Source organism: Acomys minous (genome assembly GCF_964271855.1).
Source record: "Acomys minous genome assembly, chromosome: 14".
NCBI classification, from domain to species: Eukaryota; Metazoa; Chordata; class Mammalia; order Rodentia; family Muridae; genus Acomys; species Acomys minous.
In genome coordinates, this window is record NC_140496.1 from 55,425,909 (window position 1) to 55,452,536 (window position 26,628).

Sequence of the window (26,628 nt, forward strand, 5' to 3'; positions counted from 1 at the left end):
GGTTTCTCTATCTACACATACATAAACACAAGGGCGGTGAGTGGCAACTTTAAAGCAGAAGAATGCCACAGGCGAGGAATCTGCATCTCCCATGAACATCTCAGATTCTGAAAATGACTTACTTAAAACATGGGAGGTGCTCGGTTCTCCTTTCTTCATGGCTTATTCCTTTACAGCAGAGAAAATGCTTTTTCAGAGAAGCCCAGAGGGCACTTACTAAGTTCCTCTGAGTCAGGGAAGTCACTGAGTTCTTGTGAAGTACCAAGCACATAAGCTTATGGGTCCTGGGATGAATCTACAGAGCTGGACGTCGGTGATCCTGGCTTTAGCAGCATTAGGGTCACTCCCGGATACTTGGCTCCTGAGACCATGACCTGGTCATGACGTCCTTTCAGATGAATCACTCTCAAGTCTGAGTTAGTATGCACTCTTTATCAGTCTGAGAAGGAGAGCCGAGGCCAGGCCTAGTGCTGCCCAGCACAAGGCTAAAGAGCAGTGCTTTCCTCTGGATTAGCAGCATTTTCCCTGGCAGGCTCTAATCCTTACAACAGGGAGGCACAGATCTCACACTGCTATTGTTTTCTAGCCTACTGCTAATCATCAGAGGAAAACAGGAACCATCAGCAGACATAAAATTAAAGGCCTAACCTCTGACTAGCAGCTAATGCCTAGCTTTTCCAAAGGGCCTGGTCTGCCTAAATATGGAGCTATGGTAGAAGTGGGACAAATTCACCATAGTGCCCCCAAAAAAACAAACCTTGACATTGTAAGGTTTGAAGCAAAAACATGGTCTTTGAATTTAGACAGAAAGGAGCCTGGTGGCTCAGAGCTCTGTGCTCTGCTGTTTACTAAGAGACCACACCCCCGATGTAGCTTAGAACAAGACCTCAAACCTTACAGCACATAAGCTGAAGAGCCTGGGTCTCCAGGCATAAAGTCCACAGATTTGCATAGTATCGGTAAGCAAGAGAAATAGACGGTTGCTGTTTACCTTAATGTACGGAACGAGACGGGGGGAGGAGGGCTTGGGAGCGCAGCAAAGCTCCTAGGAAGAATCTTCAGGCCGAAATTTAATACATAGATAATGGGCTAAGTGGAGGGTTAAATAAAAGAATTAAAATGACCAAACACAACGGTTCCTCAGGCTTCCTTCCTATTTTAAGAAAAATTTTGCTTTCAAGGTTTTTGTATCTACATACAAAAACAAAAACAAAAAACAAAACAAAACAAAAAAAACTACCAAAAATTGCATATTTAAAAATTCTTCCTGCATGATGTGTTCAGGGAAACAGACAAAATCAATCTGCCTTGTCCCACCTGGCTTTGGTTTTATGCAACAGCACAAATAGCTCATAAGGAGACTAAAAGTCAATCAGTCTTAATCAATTAGATTAAGGTCTAGAACAAAATATATTATTTTGTTTACAAACACTTCGAGCTCAGTGTAACGATTCCCCCTGCATCTTTAGCTATCAGACAAAGCATAGCACTTACTCTTTCTTGAAGCTCAATGTCATTTTTCTCTCACCTCCCAATGTCTTATTCTTCACACAGAGAAGAATGAAGCCAGATGACAACAGACAGCTCATATCCCACTAGTTTAAAGCTCTAACACCCACAGTTACTGTAACAGGGATTTGATCTAAGGATACAATTACCACAGTTGATACACTTATTCAGTCTTCTTTACAGAAACCCGAAAATCCTCCTAGAATCTTTGGGATCCAGAAAGTGGGCTGCTGGCTTAAAACAGGCTAGGGTGATATGCTTCGGGCAATGGTAATTAAATGCACAGAATTAAAAGGTCTTGGCTGAAACCAGCGAGAAATCTTTGCTCTACAAGAGCTTTTATTTACACAGAAACTTTCCAACAGTCTTGAAAATCTTTCACAACTCCAAAAGTGGCTGAGTCACAAGGTATTTTTCAATTAAATATGGGGTAAAAAAAAAAAATACTGTTTTCCATGGAATCTTCAGGCCTTCAGCTTGCTGAAGTATTAGCCGTGGTCTAGAGAAGAAAGCAACTTATTTCCCTATCATAACCTGCCTATATATAAGGGTTATATAAGTGTTTAATTTGTAGCATTTATGTCCAATCACAGAAACACTGTTCCAGCCAAACATGGCAGTGACGTTCCATTGAAAAAAAAGTACCAAGTGCTGTGCATATAATGCTTAATATTTCACACAGATGAAAGCATTGGTTTTTTGGGTTTTTTTTTCCTGTTTTTGCTTTTTAATAACACTTACATATGTGTTGTTTCTGATAATTTCTTGTGCTTTCTGCTAAAGTTTTTATTGGCGTACAAATTTTACATGCGGCCTAACTGTGGCTCAAAAAAAAAAATTCCATTTAATTGGAATCTCAGCTTCTGGACGCCTGTTGACCAAGGACTAAGTTTCCCCAGTGACTTCTAGGCTGTGGTACCTTACAGAAATCTGTGAAATGAATTGTGCCGGGATGCTTAACAAAGTTAATTGAATCTAGCATTCTGTGTCACTATAGAAACAAAGTAGCATCTTCCAGGTCCCCATAAGTAGCTGAATTTAAAAGGGTGTTGTGAAATCAGCTGGGCTGTCATGAATAGCTCAAATTAAGTTCACTGCCATTCTCCAGTCATTAAGAAGTCAAGAGTGGCCAGCAGTGGTGGTGGTGCTCGCCTTCAATCCCAGCACTTGGGAGGCAGAGGCAGGTGGATGGATCTCTGAATTGGAGGCCAGCCTAGTCTACAGTGATGACAGGACAGCTAGGGCTACACACAGAGAAACCCTGTCTCGAACAAACAAAACAAAACAAACCAGACAAACAAAAAAAGGTCAAGAGTATGTTGAGCCCCTCCTTAATAACAAACATCCCGTGCACCCAGTAGGAAAGCTGCCTGTTCCGTTCCCACCTTAGCTCACAGTGACAGCATCTGAATTCCCAAGTGACTGCCAGGAACAAGTCACCATTAGCTTTCAGGAAGCTGCACAGGTGCTCTTCATAACACTTTCCTTGTGGATTAATAAATTTCACCTTATGCCCTAACCATTTTGAAGTATCTGGGGGATGAAAAGCTTCAAGCTCCAGAGAGAACTTGTCAGGAACCTAACTCTCTCACAGAATGACAATAGAAGCTATCATGCACAAAACTAAAAACAAAAACAGCAAAAATGAAGGGATGGGAGTGGGCGGGTGGGTGGGAAGGCCTTCTGGTGCCAAAAGTGAGATGAACTGTCTTCTTTCTGGAGGCAAAAATAAAAAATAAAAATAAAAAAATAAAACAACAACAACAACAAAAAAACCTTTATTTTTTGGTACGTAAAAGATATGAAATTTTGGCCGGTCATGGTGGCACATACCTTTAGTCCCAGCCTTCGGGAGGCTGAGGCGGGTGGATCTCTGTGAGTTCCGGGGCAGCCCGGTGTAGAAAATAAGTTACAGGACAGCCAGGGCTACACAGAGAAACCCTGGGGGTGGGGGTGGGGCATATGCAATTTTGACAATAGGAAACTCAACAGGTAATGTTTAAAAGGCTTATGAAAAATAACTAAGTGTAAATTACACTTTGCTAAATGGGGTACAAGCAAAAAGCACAGGCAAATGGGCTCACTGGCTAACTCTTTTCAAGCCTGGGCCATTATTATCCTATCGCGGAAACAAGCCACGGGAACCCTGTGGACAGCACATCAGAAAGGCACTGTACTTAGCCAGTGTGTATACCTGGAAGCCGAACGGCAAATACTCGTCATACAGATCATCCCACAGCTCCTGTAGGTCTGAAACCTCCAAAGGATAACTCACAGGTGTCCTGTAAAGGGGTTTCAAAGGCCTGTTAAGGAAACTGGAACTAACTCCATCTGTCACGATAGGGCCAGGCTTGGCTCCAGGTGGGCTGGATTTCACTGGAATAGGAAGCTTGCTCCCTCGAGGACTCTGAATGGGCTTGTAATCAAGACCTCTGATCATGCTAAGAGCTAGCTCCAGTTTGTGGCTACACAAGTGCTGTGGGGCCTGGTCATCGGAGCAACAGTCACACTTTACAAGTTCTTTCGCACTTCTCTCCGTTTCTTCATCTTTCTGTTGTGGAGGGCTAGCCTGAACACTAGCATCCAAAGATTCCACAGAGGAAGCCGGTGTGCCTTCCTCCATGCTTTCTCCGTCCGCGGGTACTTTTGTGCTTGGTAAGTCTGGCGGCCCAACCTCTGACAATGCCGGCTCTTCGGTGCAAATGCTGGTAGACCACCTGCTAGACGGGCCGTAAGAAATACTTCTGGACACTTTTCGAGGCACCTTACAAATGGCTTCGTAGTCGGAATCCGCAACCCGCAAAGCTGCACAACCACGGCATCTCCTGGGTCGGTTTCCGGGGCCTTCGGAAGCATGACAGCTGTGTGAGTCCTGAATCTGATCCTCATTTTCTACCCAGCACTCAAACCCTGAATAGGCAAAGTCTTCCTGGAGCAGTGCGGAGTACCTCATATCTGGCAAGCCGGAAATGTCAACCGTCCCACTCCCCGCCTTGATCTCCTCCCCAGATTCATCGTTATTCTTCCGATACATACTGGCAATGCAGAACTTGAGGCGGTCCTTTTCCAGCAGCAGCTTCTGCAAGCGCTCAATAGAAAGCGCTTCGATCCTGGCAATAACAGTATCGAATCGATAGATGCGATCGAGCATGAAAGCACACTTGCTGCAAGCAAACTCGCCTTTGCCATCACGAGAGACATCTTTGCCTAGGACGTGCGAAAGCAGAACCTGGAGGTTGAGCTTGGACGCGGTATGGAAGATCCAACGCCGCTGGTTTCCACACAGCTCCCGGGCACAGATCCTGCAAATCTCTTTCATCTTCACTCCGGGAGGGTGCCGAGCTTCTCTCTAACGGCCACAGCTGCGGGGAGCTCACCGGCTCTGGGATGCGGTCCTCTTCCCACCTCGGTGGTCTGGAGTTAGCATGGCCCAGTCCCGGATCCTCAATGGGCAGTGGCACACCACAGCGCGCGCAGGCTCTGGGTACCACCAGACCAGCCCCGCCCCTCGGCCAGGGGGCGGGCGCGGAAACACAGAGGGGAGATGCTGAGTGCCAGGGCACAGGCTGCGCGAAGTCGCCACCAGGGCCCCACAGCTGTCTCTCCCGCGGGCCGCCGCTGTGTCCTCTGCGTCCTCCCGGGCCGGCAGGCTAGGCTCCTGGACAGTAGTGGCGGCTCAAGGCTGACGCAAAGCCCGGGAGATGAAGCATCAGATTTCAAGATGGCGCCGGGCAGGAGGCCTGCCCGGGGACTCCTCTGGGAGTTGTAGTCCGACTGCTGCGGCTCAGCGCATGCGAGCTGGCGAGCGCCTCGCCTCGCCCTCAATCAAGTTCCCCCAGCTAGCCCGGTGAAACGGATAGAAAGCGAGATATAACGCCAGCGCCAGGCTGCTTTAACTCTCTCTGATAAGATCTCATCAAATACACGCCCTGGTCCTTTCAAGGAATCTCCCTCCTCTGCTGGACGTCTTGAGACTCCTCCCAGGGAGGAGAAAGCCCAGTCCCCACCCCGTCGGTCAATAGCCAGTGCCACGTACACTGGATGTGGCCCGGCGGTGCCACTAGGTACCGCTGTGCCACCGCCCCACCTCCTTTCCTCATTCAGTCCGGCTCTGGGTTCCCGGCTGCAGAGATGGGTGGGGAGAGCGTGATAAGCAGAGGGGACAGGTTGAGCGAGTTTGTTAAGGCCAACCAAGCTAAGGTTGGACCCTTCCTACTGTTGAATGGATCTAAGAAAGGAGTCTAGTGTTTCTTCCTTCAATGTGGGGGGATGGGGGCGGGGGGGTGGAGGAGCGGGGGTAATAGGCCTAGGTATTTTGCCCTTTTTTGGAGTGGGGAGTGGACAGTGCACAATGCAGGCACCTGAGAGAGGGAAGAGTCCAGCAAACACCAGGTGACTGCATCTGATAATCAAGATTTTACAGATAACGAGAGAATAAGCCTTGTCACGCTTGAGGCCTCCTGAGAGGAGTTTATTACCAATTGTCTTTCAGGTTCTGGTAGACGACTCCTTTTGGAAATGGAAGAGTGGAGACAGGCGCTGCTTTGAGAGTGTCAAATACTGGAGAATTAGGGCTGGAAATTCACTGGCATAGTTAGTACCAGGTTTTACTATCATCCAGTTAAGTTTCCTACAGAACTTCATGCACAAAAGCTAGGAACCTGGAACATCGACTGAACGGGACTCAGATGATGCCAACTGTTGCCAGTAAGAAATTCACTTCCTGGCCTGAGAGGCAAATACCAGAGGAGCAACAGTATCCTCCAGAGCAGGAGCTGGGGTCCCTAACTGACGACTTTTCAATTCTAAAATTGTGAGGCTGGGGCTATTGTCATTGTTACAATCACCTCAACCAAATCCTGTAGCTTTGTTTGCAACATAACTTTGCACATATAATTTAAGAACTTAAGACACAGGTTCTAATTGTCTGATTAAGACCATAAAATGGGATTTCAAGTAAAAACGGCTGCATTTTTGTATCCTCTAGGTACGTGAGCTTGACAGTCATAAGAAACTGAGCAATAGAAGGGCGGAGTTTCTGGACTCACCACAGTGATGGACAGGCAGGAAACATTCCATTCCCCCCTAGACAAAGTGCACCAAAACTACGTTAAAAATCAATAGTGAGCTAACCTGCCAGAACTGGCCCTCACATGATCATTGGTATTTAAAATAATTTGATCATAGTCAAAAGATCATGCTGTGTAGATTTTAAAGAAAAAGGTTGAAGCTTAAAGTTTAAAAATAAAACAGATGAAACACTACAGTAAGTTTAACATTTTATGATCTGTATCACCACCTTCCTCACAATTTGTAGTTACCAGTGGCTCCCCTAGAAAGAAAGCAAGGGTTGGAGAGATGGCACAATGGTTAAGAGTACTTACTGCTCTTTTGAGGTCCTGAGTTCAATTCCCAGCACCCATGTGGCAGCTCACACCTGTCTGACACTGTCTTCTGATGTGCAGATGTATATGCAAACAAAGTATCTAACTACATAAATAAATCTTGAAAAAAAAAACAAAATGGAATGGAAGGAACTAAGTAAAGACATTTTATTCTGTATTATACTATGAGGCAGTTGGATTCAGACCAATGACTATTTATGTATTGCCTTTAATATTTTTCATTGAATATTTTCTTTAATTTTTTTCTAGATTTAAAAATGATGACAATGCGTCATCACCAGCAATAGTGACCCTGACTAGGAGGACAAAGATGTTTTCTGGGGCAGTAGTGATTTTCTCTTCCATGTCTTGAATGATGGGCTCCTGGGTTTGTGCAGCTGCCAAAGCTCATGAAATTGAGCACTTAGAGTTGTAGACTTAGTTGTAGATGGAGGTTAGATGTTAGTATATGGCAGTAAAAAGAACAAAAATATATACTTCAAATATGCATTGCTTAAATATTATTAAACTTTTGCAGAAAGTAATCCCCAATTTCGCACAGAATAACTTTGAAAATTGGGGAGATAAAATACAGGCTGGGAGACAGCCTGTAAATGGCCAATCACAAATTTTGAAATTTTTCTAGTTTCTTGTATAATGTGAATTTTAGAAAACACAATTCCATACACACATGCATCCCATACGTTTATGACTGGAGCAATGTGTGTGAGTAAGGTGAGACTGGAGATTTTTGTGATGACTTAATATGGGAATGATTACTTCTAAGACTTACTGAAGGCAGATTTGAGAATGGGTTTCATATTACGCAGTTTTAAGTTATCAGCGGGCTGTATTGGTAGTTTGCTCTAAAAATACGGGAATGCTGTCAACCAGGGTGGGGAGACTCATGCCTCCAATCCTAGCAGGGAGGGCATAGAAACAAGAGAATGAGGGGTCCAAGGTAATCTTCAGGTACGTGTGGAGTTGGAGGCTAGCCTTGGCTACAATTAAGACCCTGTCTCCAAAAGAGAATGAAAGAAAGAATAAAAATGAGCAATGATCACATTCGCAAGCACCTAGTCCTCCAGTTGTTGCTATGTAGGTGGCTAACCTTACATGAAGCTACCAACATCTGGTTCCTTCATTCCTGATGAGCAGTATGAAGTTTTAAAATACAAACAACAGTTTCAAACTGTAGTATCCATGAGAATGAGGTGTGTGTGAGTGTGTGTGTGTGTGTGTGTGTGTGTGTGTGTGTGTGTATGTGTGTGTGTGTTAGGGGGTGGGTATTAAAATGCTGATCAGATCGCTTGCACCTGACTCTGCCTGTTTCTCCTTTAGTCAATAGGTCTGGGGTGGGTCCTGAGAATTTGCATTCAGAACAAATTCCCGGATCTTGCTGCTGCTGCTGCAGAGCTCTGCTTTGAAAATCACTGAATTAGAACTACTCTATAAGTTGGCTTCAGAAAAAGAAAAGGCAAAAAAAGGAAACCTCAGAAAAAATATCAGAAGTTCTTTGGGGGTTGGAGAAATGGCTCAGTGTTAAGAGCTCTTACTGCTCTTGGCGAGGACCCAGGTTCAGTTCCCAGCACCCACACAATGGCTCACCACATTCTGTAACTTTAGTTCCAGGAAAACTGATGTTCTCTTCTGCTCTCCACGGACACTGCACGAATGTGGTGCATAGATACACATGCAGGCAAAACACGCATATGCATAAAATAATTTTGAAAGGAAAAAGAGGTCAGAAGTTATATAAATAATGAAAAATCTATCAAAAATTAATTAATCTATCAGAAATTAAATGTTGAATTTGAAAAGCTGTTCCCTAGTTGGGGATGGTAGCTCATGCCAGCATGTTATGTCAGCACTCACATGGTTAGGGAAGAAAGATTGACACTGGTTGAAAATCAGCCTGGGGTTATATTGTGAGTTCTAGGATACAAGGGGCTACTCTGTCCCAAAAAATTAAAAAGAAATGGGTGGGCGGAGGAAGGAGGGAGAGAGGGAGGAAGGACAATATTCCCATTGTGGTGAACAAGTATTATTGTGTCAGCATTTTGTATGTTGTGTTTTTGGGGGGTACCTTCCCAAGTCTGAGAAGTTTCTCTTGGCCCCACTGTGTACCACTGTGTGGCGATGGAGCTGCCATGTTTCTAACATCTAATTCTGGCTTAGGACGGAGTTTCCAAGAGGATAAAAAGTAGGAAACCCCCACGTTCCAAACCCGCTGGGTTCGGTTTCACTGCCCTGACTGCTCTAATTACTGAGAGCACTGCACCGCCCCCAAAATGGTTTGGGCATATAAGATGAAACAAAAAGAAGTCAAAGAATGACCAAGTAAAGCCAGTTAGACTTTGTGATAGCACGTGAACGGGTACATGGTCTCCATGCACTGCGGAAAAAAACAATGGCACTTCCCATCAATTAATGTAGCATTTGGAAACTTGGACTTGAAAAACGGGAGATTTCCAGTATTTCTACAGATTACACTCATGCATGTTAGTGGAATGCAAGTTAAGATAGAAAACATCAGAGCCTTTGACCTTAAGTTATTAAATAGCGAGTTTCATTACGAAAAAAACTAGAAGTACGAATTAAAAATGTCAGCCAGTCAGCATGAATTTACACAAACATGATGTCTTTTCTGGTTTTGCTGAGTCCTCAGGCACAGGTAATTAGAACAGATGGCTGAGTAAATGGTACAGACACAATCTAGTGTGAGAGAAAAATATTGAGACTAGTGGGGACTGAGAGTTGGAGGGGGCAGGAACAGCACTTGAAAGGGCTCTATGGAAGGAGAGGAGAAAAGAAGCGTCCAAGCAAAGAAAATGGTATTAATGTTGGAAGATGGGGTAAGCACAGTGTTCACCTGTAGGTGAAGGGGGCAGTGGGGATGCCCATATTCATTCCTGTTCATCTAATTCTCTACAACTGGCCATCCATGGAGGGCCTCAGCAGGTAGCACTTATAGTATTTTGACTAAAGCAAACGAATTGGGCATAATAATGTCATGTATTGAGCAGAAAATCGCATAAAGGAAACTATTCCAGGAAACTGAGCTGTGCTACACACAGACAGCAAGTTCAGAGACGTTTCTGGATGGCTACAGGATGATCTGCTAAAAAGCCATTACAGCTATTTCCATGTGAAGTAGTACCTTCTCCTGTAGAGACAGCAAAGGTGCAGCAGATATGAGAGTCACCTTGCTATATATGTGAGCCAATGGGCTTGCATTTATGCCAACTCATAGAAGACGAAAAGGAAACAAAAGGTTTGTGCTGCCTACTTTTCTGTCAGCTTGAAGAAAAGGTGGACTCATTTTGGAAGAGGGAACTTCGACTGAGGAAATGCCCTCAGCAGCTTGGCCTATGGACAAGCCTGTGGTGCATTTTCTAGACTGATGATTAATGCTTGAAGGAGCAACTTACTGCAGGTGGTGCTACCCTGGGGCTATAGGTCTTGCCATGAAAAGCAAGTCAGGAAGCAGGAATTCTCCTAGGTCCCTGCTCCTACCTCCAGATCCCTGCCCTGTGTTCTTATCTCAGTGATGACTTCAGTGTTAGCCAACTGTTGGGGTTTGCAAACAAATGTGCAAGGGCATGTCACTAGGGAACCAATGGTCAGAGTTGTGCCTCACCCCATGCTTTCATACCTGGTGAAATCTAGGAACCTTCAACCTTGGCATTACACAAGAGAGGAGAGGGGAAATAGCAAACTGATGAAATTCAACTTCCTGACAGCTTGAGTGTAAAGGAATGTTAATTCAGAACATGGTTGCTCTGGCAAGAGATCACATCCAAAGACCTTCTAGGTCTGTGTGATCCAGCTGAAGTACAGCTAAGCCTTTAATCCCAGGAGACAGAGGCAAGCAGGTCTCTGAGTTCAAGGCCAGCCTGGTATAGAGCAAGTTTTAGGTAAAGAAAAGCTTAGGCCTAGGCACAGTGGTACAGCACTCAGGAGACAGAGACATGCAGGTCTCTGAGTTCTAGTTACTTCTGCTCAGGCAGTTCTGTTGAGAGTGAGTTGAGAGGGAGTGCAATAGAATTGAGTTTGTGGCAGTTCAGTTCATGGAATTCAGAGGCAGGAGAGTTTTACAGAGAGACGTTGAAGAAAGAACAAATGAGACGCAGGTGAAGACAGAACAAGCCAGAGAATGAGAAGGAGCCAGAAGGTTAGAACAGACTGCCAAAGTTAGAGCCAAGCAGAGCAAGTTCAGTCAGAGGCCGAGAGACAAGCCAGATTGAATCAGTCAGCTAGGAGAGGATTTTGAGCCAGAACAGTTGAGTTCAGTTGAGTTCAACCAGCCAGCAAGAGTTCAGAAACAACAAAAAAGGCTGAGCTTATTCAGCAAAAAGTCTCAGAGACTGAAAACATTCTAGGCCTACATTAGATTGTACAGAGGCTAGAAGCTTCCAAGACTTACACTTGAATAAGATGGGAACTAGGGCAATAGTAAGCTGGTTTGTAGACCATAACACATTTCTTACATAACTGGATTTGTATAGTAAGAGCCATGCTCTCTAGTCTTTTGTGCATGCTCAGTTGATGCTCAGTCTTAGACCCTTTAACCACTTTCCATACCCTTCCAGTGTTATCTTTCTTGACTGATCATCACACAAGTGGCTTCCAATTTATATCCTAGAAATTCTGGAGTTCTTCTCTCAGATACCCACAGCCACCTGTCTGTGACGGTCAATATCGTCAACTTGAGAGATTTCTTTTCGCAGTGGACTGCATTTAATACAGAGACTTAGAGTATAGGCAAGTAGATCTATAGCTATATGTATTCAAAATACATAGTAAGCATCCAAGTCTTCAGCCCTAAGTGAAATGACTGTATCACACCTGTTGTACCCAAGGCTCAGGGCCATCATGGAAGAGGAAGGGGGACAACTGTCAAACCGTGTTCCCCAGACACATCAGCACCATTGCACTCAGGAACTCAGCTGTGGCTGCCTGAATAAGACCTTGCCAAGTGCAGCCCAGTCAACAGTCCAGCTTGAATGGGGAAGGGGCCTGCCTCTTGCTGGGGACAAGCTGTTGATAGCTGTTGGGGAGGGAAAGTTAGGGATTTTTTAGGGTTGTCGCCCCTGCTAAGTTGATCATGCTCCAGTGGCCATGTACATTTGGGTAGCATTGAATGTGGGCTTAGTGAATTATACGAAAAGAAAGAAGAGGAGAAGGAATGACACTGGGTAGGGGAAGTAGGGGTTTAGGAAGAGTTAGAAGTGGATAAGATCAAAACACATTGTGTATATGACATTCTCAGAGAATACATAAAAATGAGCAAATGATACTCTTTCTTCATGCTGAAAAAGAATCTTGAAATTATTTACCTCAGGGAAAGTTGGTTGACATCTCCCTCTTACCTATAGTGTACCTTATCCACATTTTTGCTTTGCACGGTTTTAGTTACTTATAGTCAGCTGTAGTCCAAAAGTACTAAATGGAATGTTCCAGAAAGAAATAATCCATAAGTTAGAAACTGGTTTGCCTTAGTAATATGATGAGTCTGCCTGGCTCTGTCCAGCTAGAATGTGAATTGTCTCTTTGTCTCGCGTTTCTAGTCTGTATGTGCTACCCTCTCATTAGCCTTGAGCGTCCCATCCTCCACACCATGAGAAATAAGTTTCTCCTGTTTTTAAGCTTCCCAGTGCATGGCATTTTGTTACAGCATCCTAACTGGACTAAGGCAGCACTCCTAAGGTACTTAGATCACTATCTTTCTAGATATATGTGGAGGAATACCTTGAGTGGATGTAGCAGCTGTCAATAAAGTGCTGTTTGGCCATCAGCTGGGCAGAAGGACAGGGTTGGAAGAGCTGGTAGCTGGACAGTTGATATTTGGGGAAGAAGCCGTCAGATTGACAAGTTATTGGTTTACATGTCAGTTTTGAGGTCAAAGGTTTAGATTAGTTTAGATTCTGCCCAGCTTCGTGGTTGCAGCTTTAAAATACATTATAATCTCCCCTTGTCCCTTATTTGTGCCCTAGGCCATACTGATAAGTTATTTGCAACAGATATAAGTAAACAGTCATTGAATGACTAAACCAGTGTTTTCCCTTTCTGTGTCCACTCATTTAAATCCCCTTCACGCCTCACAGACCACAACCTTTGCTGCCTATGCCCAGTCCACAATGATTCCTCCTCTGTTGCTTACATCTCCTGCCTTAGGTGGTTTTCACAAGCGATAACCGCTGAAAGACAAAAACTAGTTCATACGTCTTCAACTATCAGCACCCTAGGCGGTACGTGAATCCTGCGGGTGAAGCTGTACGGAATTCCCCAACTCTGTCTCCTTTGCACCTCAAAAGCTATGGCTGCTGCCACTGGGAAGCCTCACTCCAGCGACGCGACTTGGTACTCGTGAAAGTTATGACTGGGAGAGAGTAATGCTGAGTGAGGGCTTGTAAATGAGTCTCCAGTTCAGCATTCATCGCTGTAAGAGGAGGAACTGAAAAGCTGCTCTAAAAATACAAAACAAGATCTCCTTATATGAAGCTGTGGCGATGCCTAAGCTACGACTCCCCACAAGGCTCTCCTTCTCCTCCGTGGGTATTCAGAGCACATTCTTGCACTAACCTCCCCACGTCAGATCTCTCCATGGAAACACTTGAATGTTTACTATTTTAGGAAACAAGACTGACTGTAAGCAGTGCTGTTTACATTAGCGCAAAGGCTGAGAGTCTGCGGACATGCGTGCGTGGGAGGGTCCTGTCTGCTTAGTGAGTGCCCTTCCTTAATTCTGCTGTTATGTGTCCACATTGAAATCACATGCTAATAAGTTTTGCTTGTCTGTTGGTAGAGAAAATCCGGGAGGAAAACAAAGCAAAGATTCTGTCAGACCTCTGTTTCCAAGTACATCATTCTTGCTTCTTCCATACCTACACCCCGCCCCCCGCTTCCCCCCCCCACCCCCCCGCCATCCTCCCCTACCCCCGGTTCTGGTTGCTTTTGAACGCTTTGCAGTGACGCATCTACTGTTCGGTAAGAAGTAATAATATCAAGTGCTGGAGCAACTACCGAGTTCCCTGCGACTCCCGCTCCCTTCACCGAGGACGGAGAAGGGCTCCGCTCTGCTAACAGCTACTTTCCCAACTGCTGGAGATTATGAGATGGTTCTGCTGGCGAGGAAGGGAATTCCTTAGCCCCTGGCAATTGGGACCGGAAGTTTAGAAATGAAAATTTTGCCTCCTTTAGTGCTAGTTGTCAAGGCAGACAGAGATATAATGTAGTGACGCTAAGGCATTGTTACTGTTCACAGGCAGGCAGAATGCCCACAGCACAGGCTTCTGGCATCTTAAATAGCAGGGTTCAGCAGACACTATGCTGAAACGACGGGAAAGGTGATTATAATTATTTTAATTCGCTTTACCCTTACCTCTTGACGAAGCAGTTACTATTATCCATGGACAGCCATACGTCGCTCTCCTGGGGCTGCATTATCAACCTGTGTTTATTAGGTCTGCCTTTCTAAAATGCACACTATATGTTTTTTATTTGTCTTCATGCAAAAGGAAAAAAAATCTCTATTGCTTACAACATGAAGTTCTTATCTCAGCACTTATGGGCTTTGCCAACTACGTATTTCTTTAGCCTTCTCCACTATTAACCAAATGTTTGCTAGCAGCAATTACCCTTGACTGCTTAACTACCTTCAAAGCCCCTGAACAACCGCCCCTGCCTAGAAAGACCAGAGTAGGTACTTTTCTCATTTTTGGCAAAAGCTAACCAGCAGAGGAATGATTTATTTTGGTTCATAGTTTTAAAATGGAGTGGCTCCTGCCCACGACAGTGGGAACATTAAACAGTTTGCTTACATCTCAGTGCGACAGCCCTGCCGTTGGGAAACTGTGGGGAGCAGGTGAGCCCTGGGACAATGCGTACTGTTGACATGAGCACAGCCATGTCTAGTGCCTCCGACTCAGGTCCAAGAATGAACTCTGGCCTGGAGAGATGGCTCAGAGGTTCGGAGCACTGACTGCTCTTCCAGAGGACCTGAGTTCAATTCCCAGCAACCACACAGTGGCTCACAACCATCTATAATGTGATCTAATGCCCTCTTCTGGTGTGCAGGTGTACATGCAGGCAGCACACTGTATATCAAATAAATAAATCTTTAAAAAAAAAAAAAAAAAAGAACACTGCTGAGAGGTTGACCTTCAGTGAAATCAAGTAGGTTCAGAAAGGTTCGGCCACAGCTTCCATGCCCTGCAGGACTGCAGCCTGAGACTGCTCCCCCTACGGCCATAGCCACTGAAAACGGTGAGAGTCAGGAAGCCAGCACACCTGTTGACAGTTCCGGCAAAACCCAGCCAGCTGCTGCAATCACTGTCAGTATATCTCTCATCTTTGGGTTTTGGTCTCTGAGTGTTGCACTTGTGGGAACTTTCTGGATTATGATTCATTTGATGTCTCTTCCTGAGGAAAATTGTGTGTTTTTAGGAAAATCCTAACATTAACTTTTTTCCCCCCTAACATTAACTTTATCTGGCCAGTATTTGGAAGTCTTCCTTACGCCCTGGAGATCATTAAGCAGAGATAAGGACAGAGCTAGGCGAGGCCTTTACTCCGGGAATCTGGTGGGGGTGGGGGTGGGGTAGGTTCCGCCCCTGAGCTAACTCGAACAGTATAATTGGTGTGGGACAAACAGAGACAATTGGGAAACTCTGACTGGCCCGGAGAACAGGTTACAGATTCAAGGTCTCTTTTAATAATTGGCTTAGAGCTCTCTGAAAATCTAGTTTAAAGATAGGAGGGTCATACAGGGTACACCCCTAGAGGAATAAAACTCAGCAAGATAGAGTGATTAAAATAAACTTTTCCTACTTTATAGCATAGATGATGAAACATACAGTAAAAGAAGTTAGGTGTTGATATTTGCTATTCATAAAAGGACTGGTTCAGATAGTTTCTGTTTGTCTGGAATGCATTAAAACTACAAACATCACCAGCCTAAAAGCGGGCTGTCATATAATAAACGAGTTTGCTTTGGAGAAGACATTCTTGAGATTCTTTGAATTGGAGTTATAGGGCTAACAACAATAATAAAATCTGTTCTGTTCGTATTTTCTAATTGTGACTGAACTTGTAACCCTGGACATGTAATAACTGAAACATGATAATCTGTACCGTTTGGGTAATCATTAGTCTGTTTTTGTTCTGAAAACCTGTGTAAATAAAGAAGCAGCTGATTGTGTCCTTCCTTCCCTTCCCTACTCCTTACCCCCTCAGTTGGGGGTGTGTGTGACAACACCTACACCTAGACATTGAAGGTCCATGTTAGAATGACTCTGACCCTTCGACCTTTGGCCAGGGAAGGGTCCCCACACACACACCTTGGTCCCTCCCCCTGCAGAGACCCTACTGAGATTAGCAAAACCACTCCCTTGTTCATGCTGTGCATAATAAACGCTGTGGCAGGTGCGGCTCCATCCAAGAGCACCGACAGCTTCATCCCAGCTTCATGTTATTTGAGTATTTTGGTTTGTTGTTGTTGTTTTGGTTGTTTTTCGAGACAAGGCTCTCTGTGTAGCCTTGGCTGTCCTGGACTTGCTTTGTAGACCAGGCTGGCCTTGAACTCACAGAGATCCGCCTGCCTCTGCCTCTCTGAATGCTGGGATTATAGGTGTGTGCTACCTCACACAGGGCTTCATGTTATTTGTGTCTGCTATTTCTTCTTGCCTTCTTCATTCTCTGTTGCCCTAGTCAGGTCAAGTCAAGTCCAAAGCAGGAGACTAAGAGTTCAAACACATGAGCCTGCTGGGTACCAGATTGAGTTTCAGAGCCAAACTTCTTACAGTGGCCATCCCCGTTTTCCTGCCTGGTGTATTCAACCTTCACAGCCCAATTGGAGGTGGTTTCCAGGTGATTTCCTCTTCAGCTTCCAAAGTGAGAGTTGATTGGTCCCTCTCATTTGTAAGTCCTTTCAGAACTATGTACATATTTCTATGCCCATTTATTATAGCATTACATGCTAATATCTGACAGGACTTCCAGCCTCTGAAGCTAGCTTCCCCAGACTCTAAGAAATGCTAGTGTGCATTTTCAAAATCCATGTGGTAGTGGGGCTTGTTTGAATCATTCTGCTGAGAAGGAGGTAAGAGATGCATGTGACTTGAGATGGGCAGAACAAACCGTGGACTCAACCTCAAATGCCTCGAATGTTCCACATCCATTGACAGTAAATAGTGTCCAAGCTGTATGTAATCACCTGAAGCCAAAACTAGATTCTGAGACATATGTGAACAGAATGCTAATATACATTCAATTTCCCATGAATCAAATTATTAAGTACATCAAAAGAAAGTTGTGTCTTTATTCAACAGTTTGCCACTCTTTCATCACTTACTGCATAATCACTTGCTGGTTTTGAATTGCCAGCATAGGGACCTGGGTCAGGCTGCATCGGAAGCTTTATCATTCACAGTGATGTTCATACAATACAAGCTCTCTTTTCATATTATTTAATTCAAAAATTAGCATATGAAAATAAGCATTTTGTGTTCCAATTTAAGCTCTGCTTATACATAATTTATATCTACCTCACAGTTCTTTTCAGAGTATAATGCAATTGAATTACTATAGAAAGCATTTTGAGTAGCACCTGCTTAGGGAATATGTGGTGATTTTATTACTAAAGAAAAGCCATTGATTGTAATATTTTAAATTACATTGGATGCATGTGTTTAAGAAATCCAACCAAGTCTCTCATTTAATATTATAATAATTGGAACTACTTGTGCCTAAATGTTCCCAAGATGTAGCAGAAAATGCTTCAGTATTTCTTCTTATCTAGTAAATAAATAGAATAATCACTGTGACTAGTTTTTCCCGAGCTGTTCACACAGGTGCCTGTCCTAGGGAGTAATAATACAAACTAGACACTTTGAGTTCAGTCACAGTCTAGGTTGACAGATACAGTGAGAGAACTGTGACCACTGATGTCATTGAGGACTGATACATTTATTAGTTTAACCTCTTTTGCTTTGTAAAAGGAAGATGGTTACAATTTGAGAGACATTTATAACAGAAAACTCATTGGTAATATTCTCATGTATCTGCTACTTAAAGAATAACCATATTCACTTTCAGACTGTTACTACAGATACTATAGTAGTCGTTACCAGGTTTTGGACAGTATACAAGATATGTCATATCTTGTATATATATTACTTCTAATCTTCATAAATGACTGATATTCAGTATTTCTATCCCCATTTTACAGAAGAAGAGAATATGTTTGGAGGATTATTTATTTTGTCCAGTGTCATTTATTTCGAAGTGGTAATGCTAAGATTCAAATGTCAAAATCTAAGCTTACCGTTGAGTTTCCCTATTTACAAGCCAGGTAGCGTCACGGTGCAATCAGTACAGAATTTGGACTTGACTGATCCATCCGTATTCCTTACTTTTCTCATCCCTGATAAAAATCCTTGAAAAGAAATGTCATAAGAGAGGAGCGGTTCAGTTTGGCTCAGAGTTTGGGCATATACAGTCTGCCGTGACAGGAAAGACGTGGCAGTGGCTAACGCTCTAGTTATGGGATCGAGCTTGACTCTAAGAGGATCGGGGTAAAGCTATAATCCCCAAGGCCTGCACCCCAGCGATGAACTTAACTGGCTTATCACCTCCCAAAGCAGGCCACCAGCTGGGAACCACAGGTTCAAACACACAAGCCTGTGAGGGCTATCTCACATTAAACTATAACACCTTCCAGAAGCTGACGTGAAACACACAAGGATTGCCAAGGGTATCTGAGATCTTACAGAAATCACTCCAATATTTCACTCTGTCTGGAAGCACCGGCCAAACCCACCGTTTCACTCCACATATGAGCACACAGTGGAGCAGACATTTGCTGAAAGACCCCGAGTCACTTCAGGTCATTTTAGAGGCGACCATATGAACCAATCTCCGTATAATTCATACTTCCAGTCCTGGTTTTTCCCCATAGCTATTGACTCAAAGGGAAAGACAAGGAAATGAACTATGGGATGGCTTTCTGTCCCCCACACACAGGAGGACCCCCCTCTCCCAGGCCCTGGTGCCCTGGGAGTTCTGCCACCATGTGCTGCATGGTGGCCCCTCACTGTGCAGAGATCATGGTCTGCTCAGGTGACGAATGGGTCACAAGGTGGCCTCTAAGTAAAGTGGCCTTGATTGATTACCTTAGTATACAAATGGATACTCACCTGCTGTGAAAATGAATGCTCTATGAAGGAGATAGGAAAATACAACAGCACGACATGATGTGTTTCTAAGTGTGCAATGTATTGGATGGCAATAACAAACTTTGTAGATACTAGGTAGCATCTCAAAAGCACATCGAGGTAGTACAAATTATGGGACTTAATGCACTTTCCCCCTAAATACTGAAACCATTTTGTCTTAGCCTTGTTCTAAGCATTCCTTTAGAGTAGGATAAAGTAATTTTGTCTTTTTGAAATAATAATAGCAATAAATATATAATTAATAATAAACATATAAATAATATATTAATTAATATATTAATAATACAATTATTATTATTATTAGCCTTTTACATCTGATGTGAAAACTGGTATGCAACCAGTCCCCATCACTGGCATTACAAACTACATACATCCTCTTCAGTGCTTACCAAAGAGGATACAAATATATATATATATATATATAGATAGATAGATAGATAGATAGATACACACATATACATATAAATAGATCAGCATTGTATATTAGGAAACACAAAATGAGCCATGTGGGTGATTTGATTTCAGAATTTAACCAATAGAATTATTTCTCTCAATATGTTTACTCAAGAATATATACATATAATTTTTCCTGGAACTGCTGGAGTCACTGAAGTAGAATGCTAGCTGAACAGACTAGCAAGACTATTTGGGGCTAATCTTTTAATTTACATTGGCAGGAAAGGAAAGTCATACATTCATGTCTCGCAGCTCATAAACAGTCAAATCAGAGAGCCAGATCTAATTTGTAGGCAAAAGGTTTTTAATCTTTTCTTGGTGAATGTATATATAAAATATTTTCAAGAGTCCCTGTGGCCTAAGCCACTAGGAAACGTTCCATCTGCCACCTTTGTTGCTTACTGAGCTTCCCTTCTACTATATATGTTGTGGCATCAACAAGGCTGGCAAGACTCCAGCATTTGTTTATAAGAAACAATACATTAAACCACACACTTGCTTTTTCCCCCATTTTCAAATTCACATTGATTTGAAATGGCTCTTCCTCAGACGTGTCTTGGTATGTTCTATGTACTGTGTACTGTGTATATACTAGGCAATGCCACTATACACTTAACTCATGCTCCAATCCCAAAATGTCTAACAGGAAGTTATGTATTGTTCTAGGTAGTAACAGACGCTGTCCTTTAGTGATCAGGGGACTACTCAGGATTCCATAAATTTAGCATAACCCCACTTTAAGTTTGTAAGACTTAACATGTAACTTCAAAGGCAACATGTTTTATTGCAGCCTACAAGCTTTTAGTCTCTAAAAAAAATGACTTAATTTTTAAAGTTTAAGAGTTACATTCTTCTAAAGAAACGGTCCCATATTTTCTCCTATAGCTTCAAACTTTCTTCCCTCACCACTGTTTTGTGCCACTCCAGAACAGCGTGACCCATTTAAAGTGTTACTCATCTTCCCCAAGAGAAGGTTAAAAAGCAGATTGTCATAACTGAAGCAGACTGTCAAAACCACAGATTTTTAATATGTCTTATATAATACCTGTCACAAAAGCTTTCAAAAGAGCCTTTCTTTCCTCAGGATAAGGAGTTAATCCTCTATAAAAGCAACAAAGACTCACAAAGCATAACACAGGGCTGGTTTTAACTCAAGATGCTGAACCACTCAAACCAACAATTAACATTTTTAGGGGTGTAGCAAAGGGGGCAGAAAACAGCAATGCATCTGGCTAAGAGTAAATTAAATAAACCGGAGGTTTTGTTTTGCTTTGTTTTGGCTAGGGAGCATGGGAAGCTTGGGGAAATCCAGAATCAAAAGACGGGAGGAAAGTCCTTGGCTGCAGCTACTCCGTTATCAGTATCGTCTGGAGCTGGAGGACGGGGCCCTTGACTGTGATATGGACCAGCTATAACGGGGAGGTGACTTGCACCAGTCATCACATTTGCCATTCCCTCCATTGTGTCATCTGTCACGGTGAGAATCCTCAATGTCTACCTCTGCCACTACAGCTGTGAGTTAGACTGCCTATGGAAATGCATGGAGTAGACAGACCTGCTCTCTCTTGTCAATAGAATAGAATAGTATCCACGGAAATTCTTCCACCAGGCGGCTCCATTCCATATGCTTTTCGACAGCCTCCTTAGAAACATCTATCCTCTCAAAGTACACAAAAGCAAATCCACATTGACATCGCTCGCCTACTCATATCAAGAAAATACTTCTGGACAATCTTTCTGTGTTGTGCCCGCAACAGAGCGTCTTGGCCAAGCACTCCCAGGTAAGGAGTGGGATCCGGACTAGCCCTGCTGCCAGATGTCTTCTGTGATTAGATGGAGAGAGCCTTCATGCTGGATATCTGATCATGTCCTAGGAAAATGGTATACCTGGATCTAGTGTAACAGTGCTGACAATGCCTCATGGTTTTGCTCTTTATCTATAATGGGACTCAGAGCATCTGGAAACCTGACCTGTTCTCCAATTTTACTAAGCCTGAACTTTAGTTTTGTGCAGGGGGATAATACAGATTTATTTGCATTTTTCTACCTGCAGACATCCAGTTAGACCAGCACTATTTGTTGAAGATGCTATCTTTTCTTTTTCTTTTTTTTTTTTTTTTCTCCATTGTATGGGTTTGGCTTCTTTGTCAAAAATCAAGAGTCCATATTTTGGGTCTTCGATTCAATTTCATTGATCTACCAGTCTGTTTCTGTGCCAGTGCCATGCAGTTTGGATGGAAGTCTACCTTTGATGTCCTCTGAAAGACTCTACCCAGCAGGGGATGGAAACAGAAGCTGGGTCTCACAGCCAAACTTTAGGCAGAGGGCAGGGAGTCTTATGGAAGAGTGGGGGGCATAGAAATACCCAGAGGGGACAGGAGCTCCACAAGAAGACCATAGAGACAACAAATCTGAGCCCAAGGGGGCTAATAGAAACTTATGCACCAAACAAGGACCACGCATGGAGAGGACCCAGTCCCCCTCCCCAGATGTAGCTGATAGGCAGCTCAGTCTCCATATGGGTCTCCTTATTAAGAGGAGCAGGGCCTGACCCTGCCATGGACTCTGTTGCCTGCACTTAGATCACTTCTCCCTGGTGTGGTGCCTTATCAGGACACAGAGGAAGAGGATGCAGGCAGTCCTGATGAGACTTGGTAGGCTGGGGTCAGTTGGTAGGGGAGAAGGGCTCCTCTTCTCTGAGGACTGGGGGAAGGGAATGGGGGGAAGAGAGAAGGAGGGGGGACCAGGAGGAGACAATGGAGGGGACTACAATTGGGATGTACAGTGAATAATTTTTTAAAATAAATTTAAATTAAAAAAAAAGAAAACCTTTGGATCTAATTAACATAGTAAAGTTGCAAGGAATAAGATTAAAACTTTAGAAAGAAAGAAAGAAAGAAAGAAAGTCCAGTAGTTTTCATTTATACAAATAGTCTATTTTCTGAGAAAAAAAATTAGGAAAATTATCTCATTCACTACCCCCAGAAAATAGACAATTAGAAATTAATATAACCAAAGAAATCAAAGGCCTTTAGACACCTTTCAAAATTCTCACATTATTAAAAAATAAAATCATAGAAGATATTAGATCCTGAAAAAATATTCTATGTTCCTAGCTAGGAAGAATTAATATGATACAACCAAATGTCTATACCATCAAGATTAATGTGCCAAATTGATAAAATACCTATCAAAATTTCCATGTCATATCTCGCAGGTTTAGAAAAAATAATAGTAGAGTTTATATAGAACCACAGAAGACCATGAATAGTAAAGTAATCCTAAGGAGTAAGAATAATCAATGATGTTGATAATACAATACCTGACTCAACTTATACCATAGAGCCATAGTGACAAGGACAGCCTGGTGCTGGCATGAAAATCGCCAGGTGGACCAATGGAACAGCTTAGGGAACCTGGAACTAAAATGGCAAATCTCCGCTTACTTAATGTTTGATGAAGCAGGCAGAAGCTACTTTGGGAAAAAAAATATATATATATTAAAAAAAAAAAAAAGATATTCAACAAATGGTGCTGGCAAAATTAGATTTCTGCCTGCAGAAGAATAAATTAGATGATAACCTTTCACTTTTACAAATAGCAATTCAAAATGGATCAAATGTGTTGGGGGATGGTCTGATGTATTTTAATGCTAATTACTGCTTACTGTCTCTGTGACCCACCTTTTGCTTAATAAAAAGCCATCCCACCTGGGCAGGGCAAAAGAGATAGGTGGGGCTAGGAGAAGAAGGAATTCTGGGAAGAAGAGAGACCACCATGAGGAGAAGGAGAAGAGACCTGAAGTGAAGAGAGGAAGGCTGCCATGGGTTAGATGGAGGAGAAGCACATGGCCGGTGTGGATGAAGAATCTGGGCCAGAAGAAGAACATGAACAAGTATATGGGATTATGGATGGGAGATAGTTTGATAGAAGTTATTAGAAGCAGATGGCATGGGATTGAGACAGAGATCCCACGCCTGAGGGCCTACTATGGGAAGTAGTTTAGAAGATTGATATCTGCCCTGCCCCAGGTTAACTAAGGCTATTTTAAAATGTAACAAGTGTCTGTGTCTTGATGGTTGCTAGCTGGGCCTACAGATAATACTGATAGTACATGTAATTTTAAAAACAATACAAATGGGCTTTAATTTAAAACCTGAAATGCTGAAACTTTTAGAAAAAAACAAAACAAAACAAAAAACAAGGGTACTCTTCAAAATATTGAGGTAGGCAAAATTTTTTAATAAAAAAAAAAGTATTCATTTTATGTGTATGGGTGTTTTGCCTGAATGTACATCTGCGCACCACATGTGTGCAATGCCCACAGGTACCAGAAAAGGACATTGGATCCCCTTGGAACTGGTGTTACAGGTGGTTTTTAAGTCATCATGTGGATGCTGGGAATTGAACTCTGGTCCTAAGAAAAAACAGTCAGTGTTCTTAACTGCTCAGCCATCACTCCAGCCCCAAGAGCATTTAAAAAGAACACTAGCAGCTCAGGAATGAATTCTAAGTATCAACAAATGGGACTACATGAGAATAAAAACTTCCATCCAGCAAGGGAAACCATGAGCAGAGTTAACACACAACCAACAAGATGGGGGAAATCTTCACCAGCTACACGTCAGACAAGGACTAATTAATATACAGAATTAACAAAGAACACCAGACATTAACTACGAAGGGAACGAAACTACCAGTCAACAAGCGGGCAAAATGAAATGAATTTTATAAAGTTAAAAGAAAAAAGAGAAGAAAAGAAAAGAGTTACAAGAGGCAAATAAGTATTTTTAAAAGTGTTTGCTCCCCCTAGCTATCAGGGAAATGCATACTAAAACAGCCATGAGATACCACCTCATCCCAGACAGATGGCTGTCACCAACAAGCCTGACAGATGTTGACGAGGGTGTGAAGGGAAAGGATGTTAGTGGAGCAACTTAGTACAGCCACTGTGGAAATCAGTTTGGAGATCCCCCTAGAATTAAAGAGAGAACTACCATGTGACCTAGCTATTTCATTCCTGGGCACATACCTGGAGAACTCCATACCCTACCACAGCAATATTTGCACCCCCACATTTATTGATGCTTTCTTTGCTATAGCAAAGAATTGGAATCATCCCAGTTGTGTATCAACAGAAGAATGATTAATAAAATTTGGTATACACACACACACACACACACATACACGTATGCACACACACACACACACACACACACACACACACCATACATAATGGATTACTACTCAGCTCGAAGGAAAAATGAAGTTAAAATATTGCAGAGAACTGGATGGACTAATAATATATAAAATGAAGTGAGGTCACACAATCTCAGAAAGAAATAAACCGCCTATTCTCTCAAATTTGTGGGATCTAGATAGTAATACATGTAAATAAACTTACATGCGGCTCTGGTGTAACACAAAGAAAAGAGAATGAGAAAAGCTAAATATAAAGGGACAAGAAGGACTGACACAGGAAATGGACAAGAGTCATAAAAGAGAGTATAAATCTAGTTCCAATTCTATTGTAGATAGTTTTGGGCTGGTGGTGTGTACTTGCATAACATATATTTATACTGAAAGTGTTAAATTCATAAAGATTCTCGGCTTCCATTGTGAATACCAGTTCTAACTAACTGGTTAACTAACTATATATAGTCATTAAGCTGTATAAACTTTAGGTCTGGCTAATTTTTATGCCTGATGGTTTTTATTTGCAAGGTTTATTTTTATAATAAAGTTTATTTTAAAAGCGAATTCTTTGTACTTATAAATCACTGGGCATTATTGGGAGAATTCTAAGACATCTGCATAATTCTCTGTTCTCTACCCCTACCTCTGTGTAATCCCCAAGCCCCTGGGGGGTTATAGAGTAAGAGTCGCTTCTAAACAACACTTTGTGGCAGGCAGGATGAGTTGTCACTGCACAACTGTGCGACACTCTATGACCAATGTGAGCAGAATTTCCAAATATAATTAAGATTCCTAACCAATTGACTTTTAAAATATTTATTTTTAGTTGTGTGTGTGTGTGTGCACACACACGCATGTGAATCTGAGCGTGGGTGTGAGCATGTTCCCACAGAGGCCAAAGGAGTTAGGGTTTCCTGAGGCTGGAGTTAGAGATGCTTGTGAGTTGCCTGGTGTGTGTGCTGGGAACCAAACTCTGGACTAAAGAGGAAGATGCACTCTGCACTCTCAGCTGCTGAGCCATCTCTCCAGCCCTGTAATCCGTTGACTTTTAATTAACTAACAGGGGACCCTGCCCTAGTCAGGTGAGCCCCTGAAAAGAGAGGCAAGGAGGTAGAGGAGCAGCAGTCCTTACTGTGTGACTTCCACTACCTCACTGAAATCAATCCTGCCAACAACACGTGGAGCCTGAGGCCCAGATCCTTTCCAAGGTCAGCCTCCACATCAGAAACCCAGGCCACCCCTGGATATCAGACTAAATTGAGACCCAGCTGCGCCACATCTGAGATCCTAACCCCAAACCTTGCATGACAAAGATACATTGTGTTATAAGCTGCTGAAGCATGTAGCGATTTGTTGTGCACCGATCAGTAACAGCAACAGTGCCCAAGTAACTATGAAGCCGGTTCCCAGGCCACCCAGCCGGAACCTTACCTGCACCTGCACCTCCATGCTTGCTGGCTCCTCCAGCAGATGCAGCAGCTGTTGTTTCTCTTGAGACAGCTGTTCCACGAGCCCCTCCTGGGCAGCCAAGCTCTGCCGCAGTTCTTCAATTCTCCTGGACCAAAGAAATGGAAGGATGGGCTGGCTGGAGAGATGGCTCAGAGGTTCAGAGCGCCGCCTGCTCTTCCAGGGGTCCTGAGTTCAATTCCCAGGAACCACATGGTGGCTCACAACCATCTGTAATGTAATCTGATGCCCTCTGCTGGTGTGCATGAAGACAGAACGCTCATATACATAAAATAAATAAAGTCTTAAAAATGTTAAAAAAAAAAAAAAAAAGAAATGGAAGGGATCTCTTCTTGCAGTCATTAAAGCAGACCATTATTTAGCTCTGTCTACATAGCCTC

The 26,628-nt window shown here is 43.1% G+C and overlaps 1 protein-coding gene across 20 annotated transcripts in view; it reads right to left on the reverse strand.

The window, feature by feature from the left end:
- Window positions 1–26,628, reverse strand: part of PDE4DIP (phosphodiesterase 4D interacting protein) — a 204,117-nt gene that overhangs the window by 70,160 nt on the left and 107,329 nt on the right. For 4 of the 20 annotated variants that reach the window (XR_014774453.1, XM_084756797.1, XM_084756799.1 and 1 more), the window contains exon 1: window positions 3,704–5,486. Coding sequence is in view for 19 of the 20 variants with exons in the window: in XM_084756797.1 (XP_084612923.1) it covers window positions 3,704–4,828 (1,125 nt within the window). In the remaining variant the exon portion in view is untranslated. Of the gene's footprint in view, window positions 1–3,703; window positions 5,489–26,212; window positions 26,337–26,628 lie in introns of those variants that run through there. The other 16 variants (XM_084756810.1, XM_084756809.1, XM_084756800.1 and 13 more) reach the window with 7 other exon arrangements.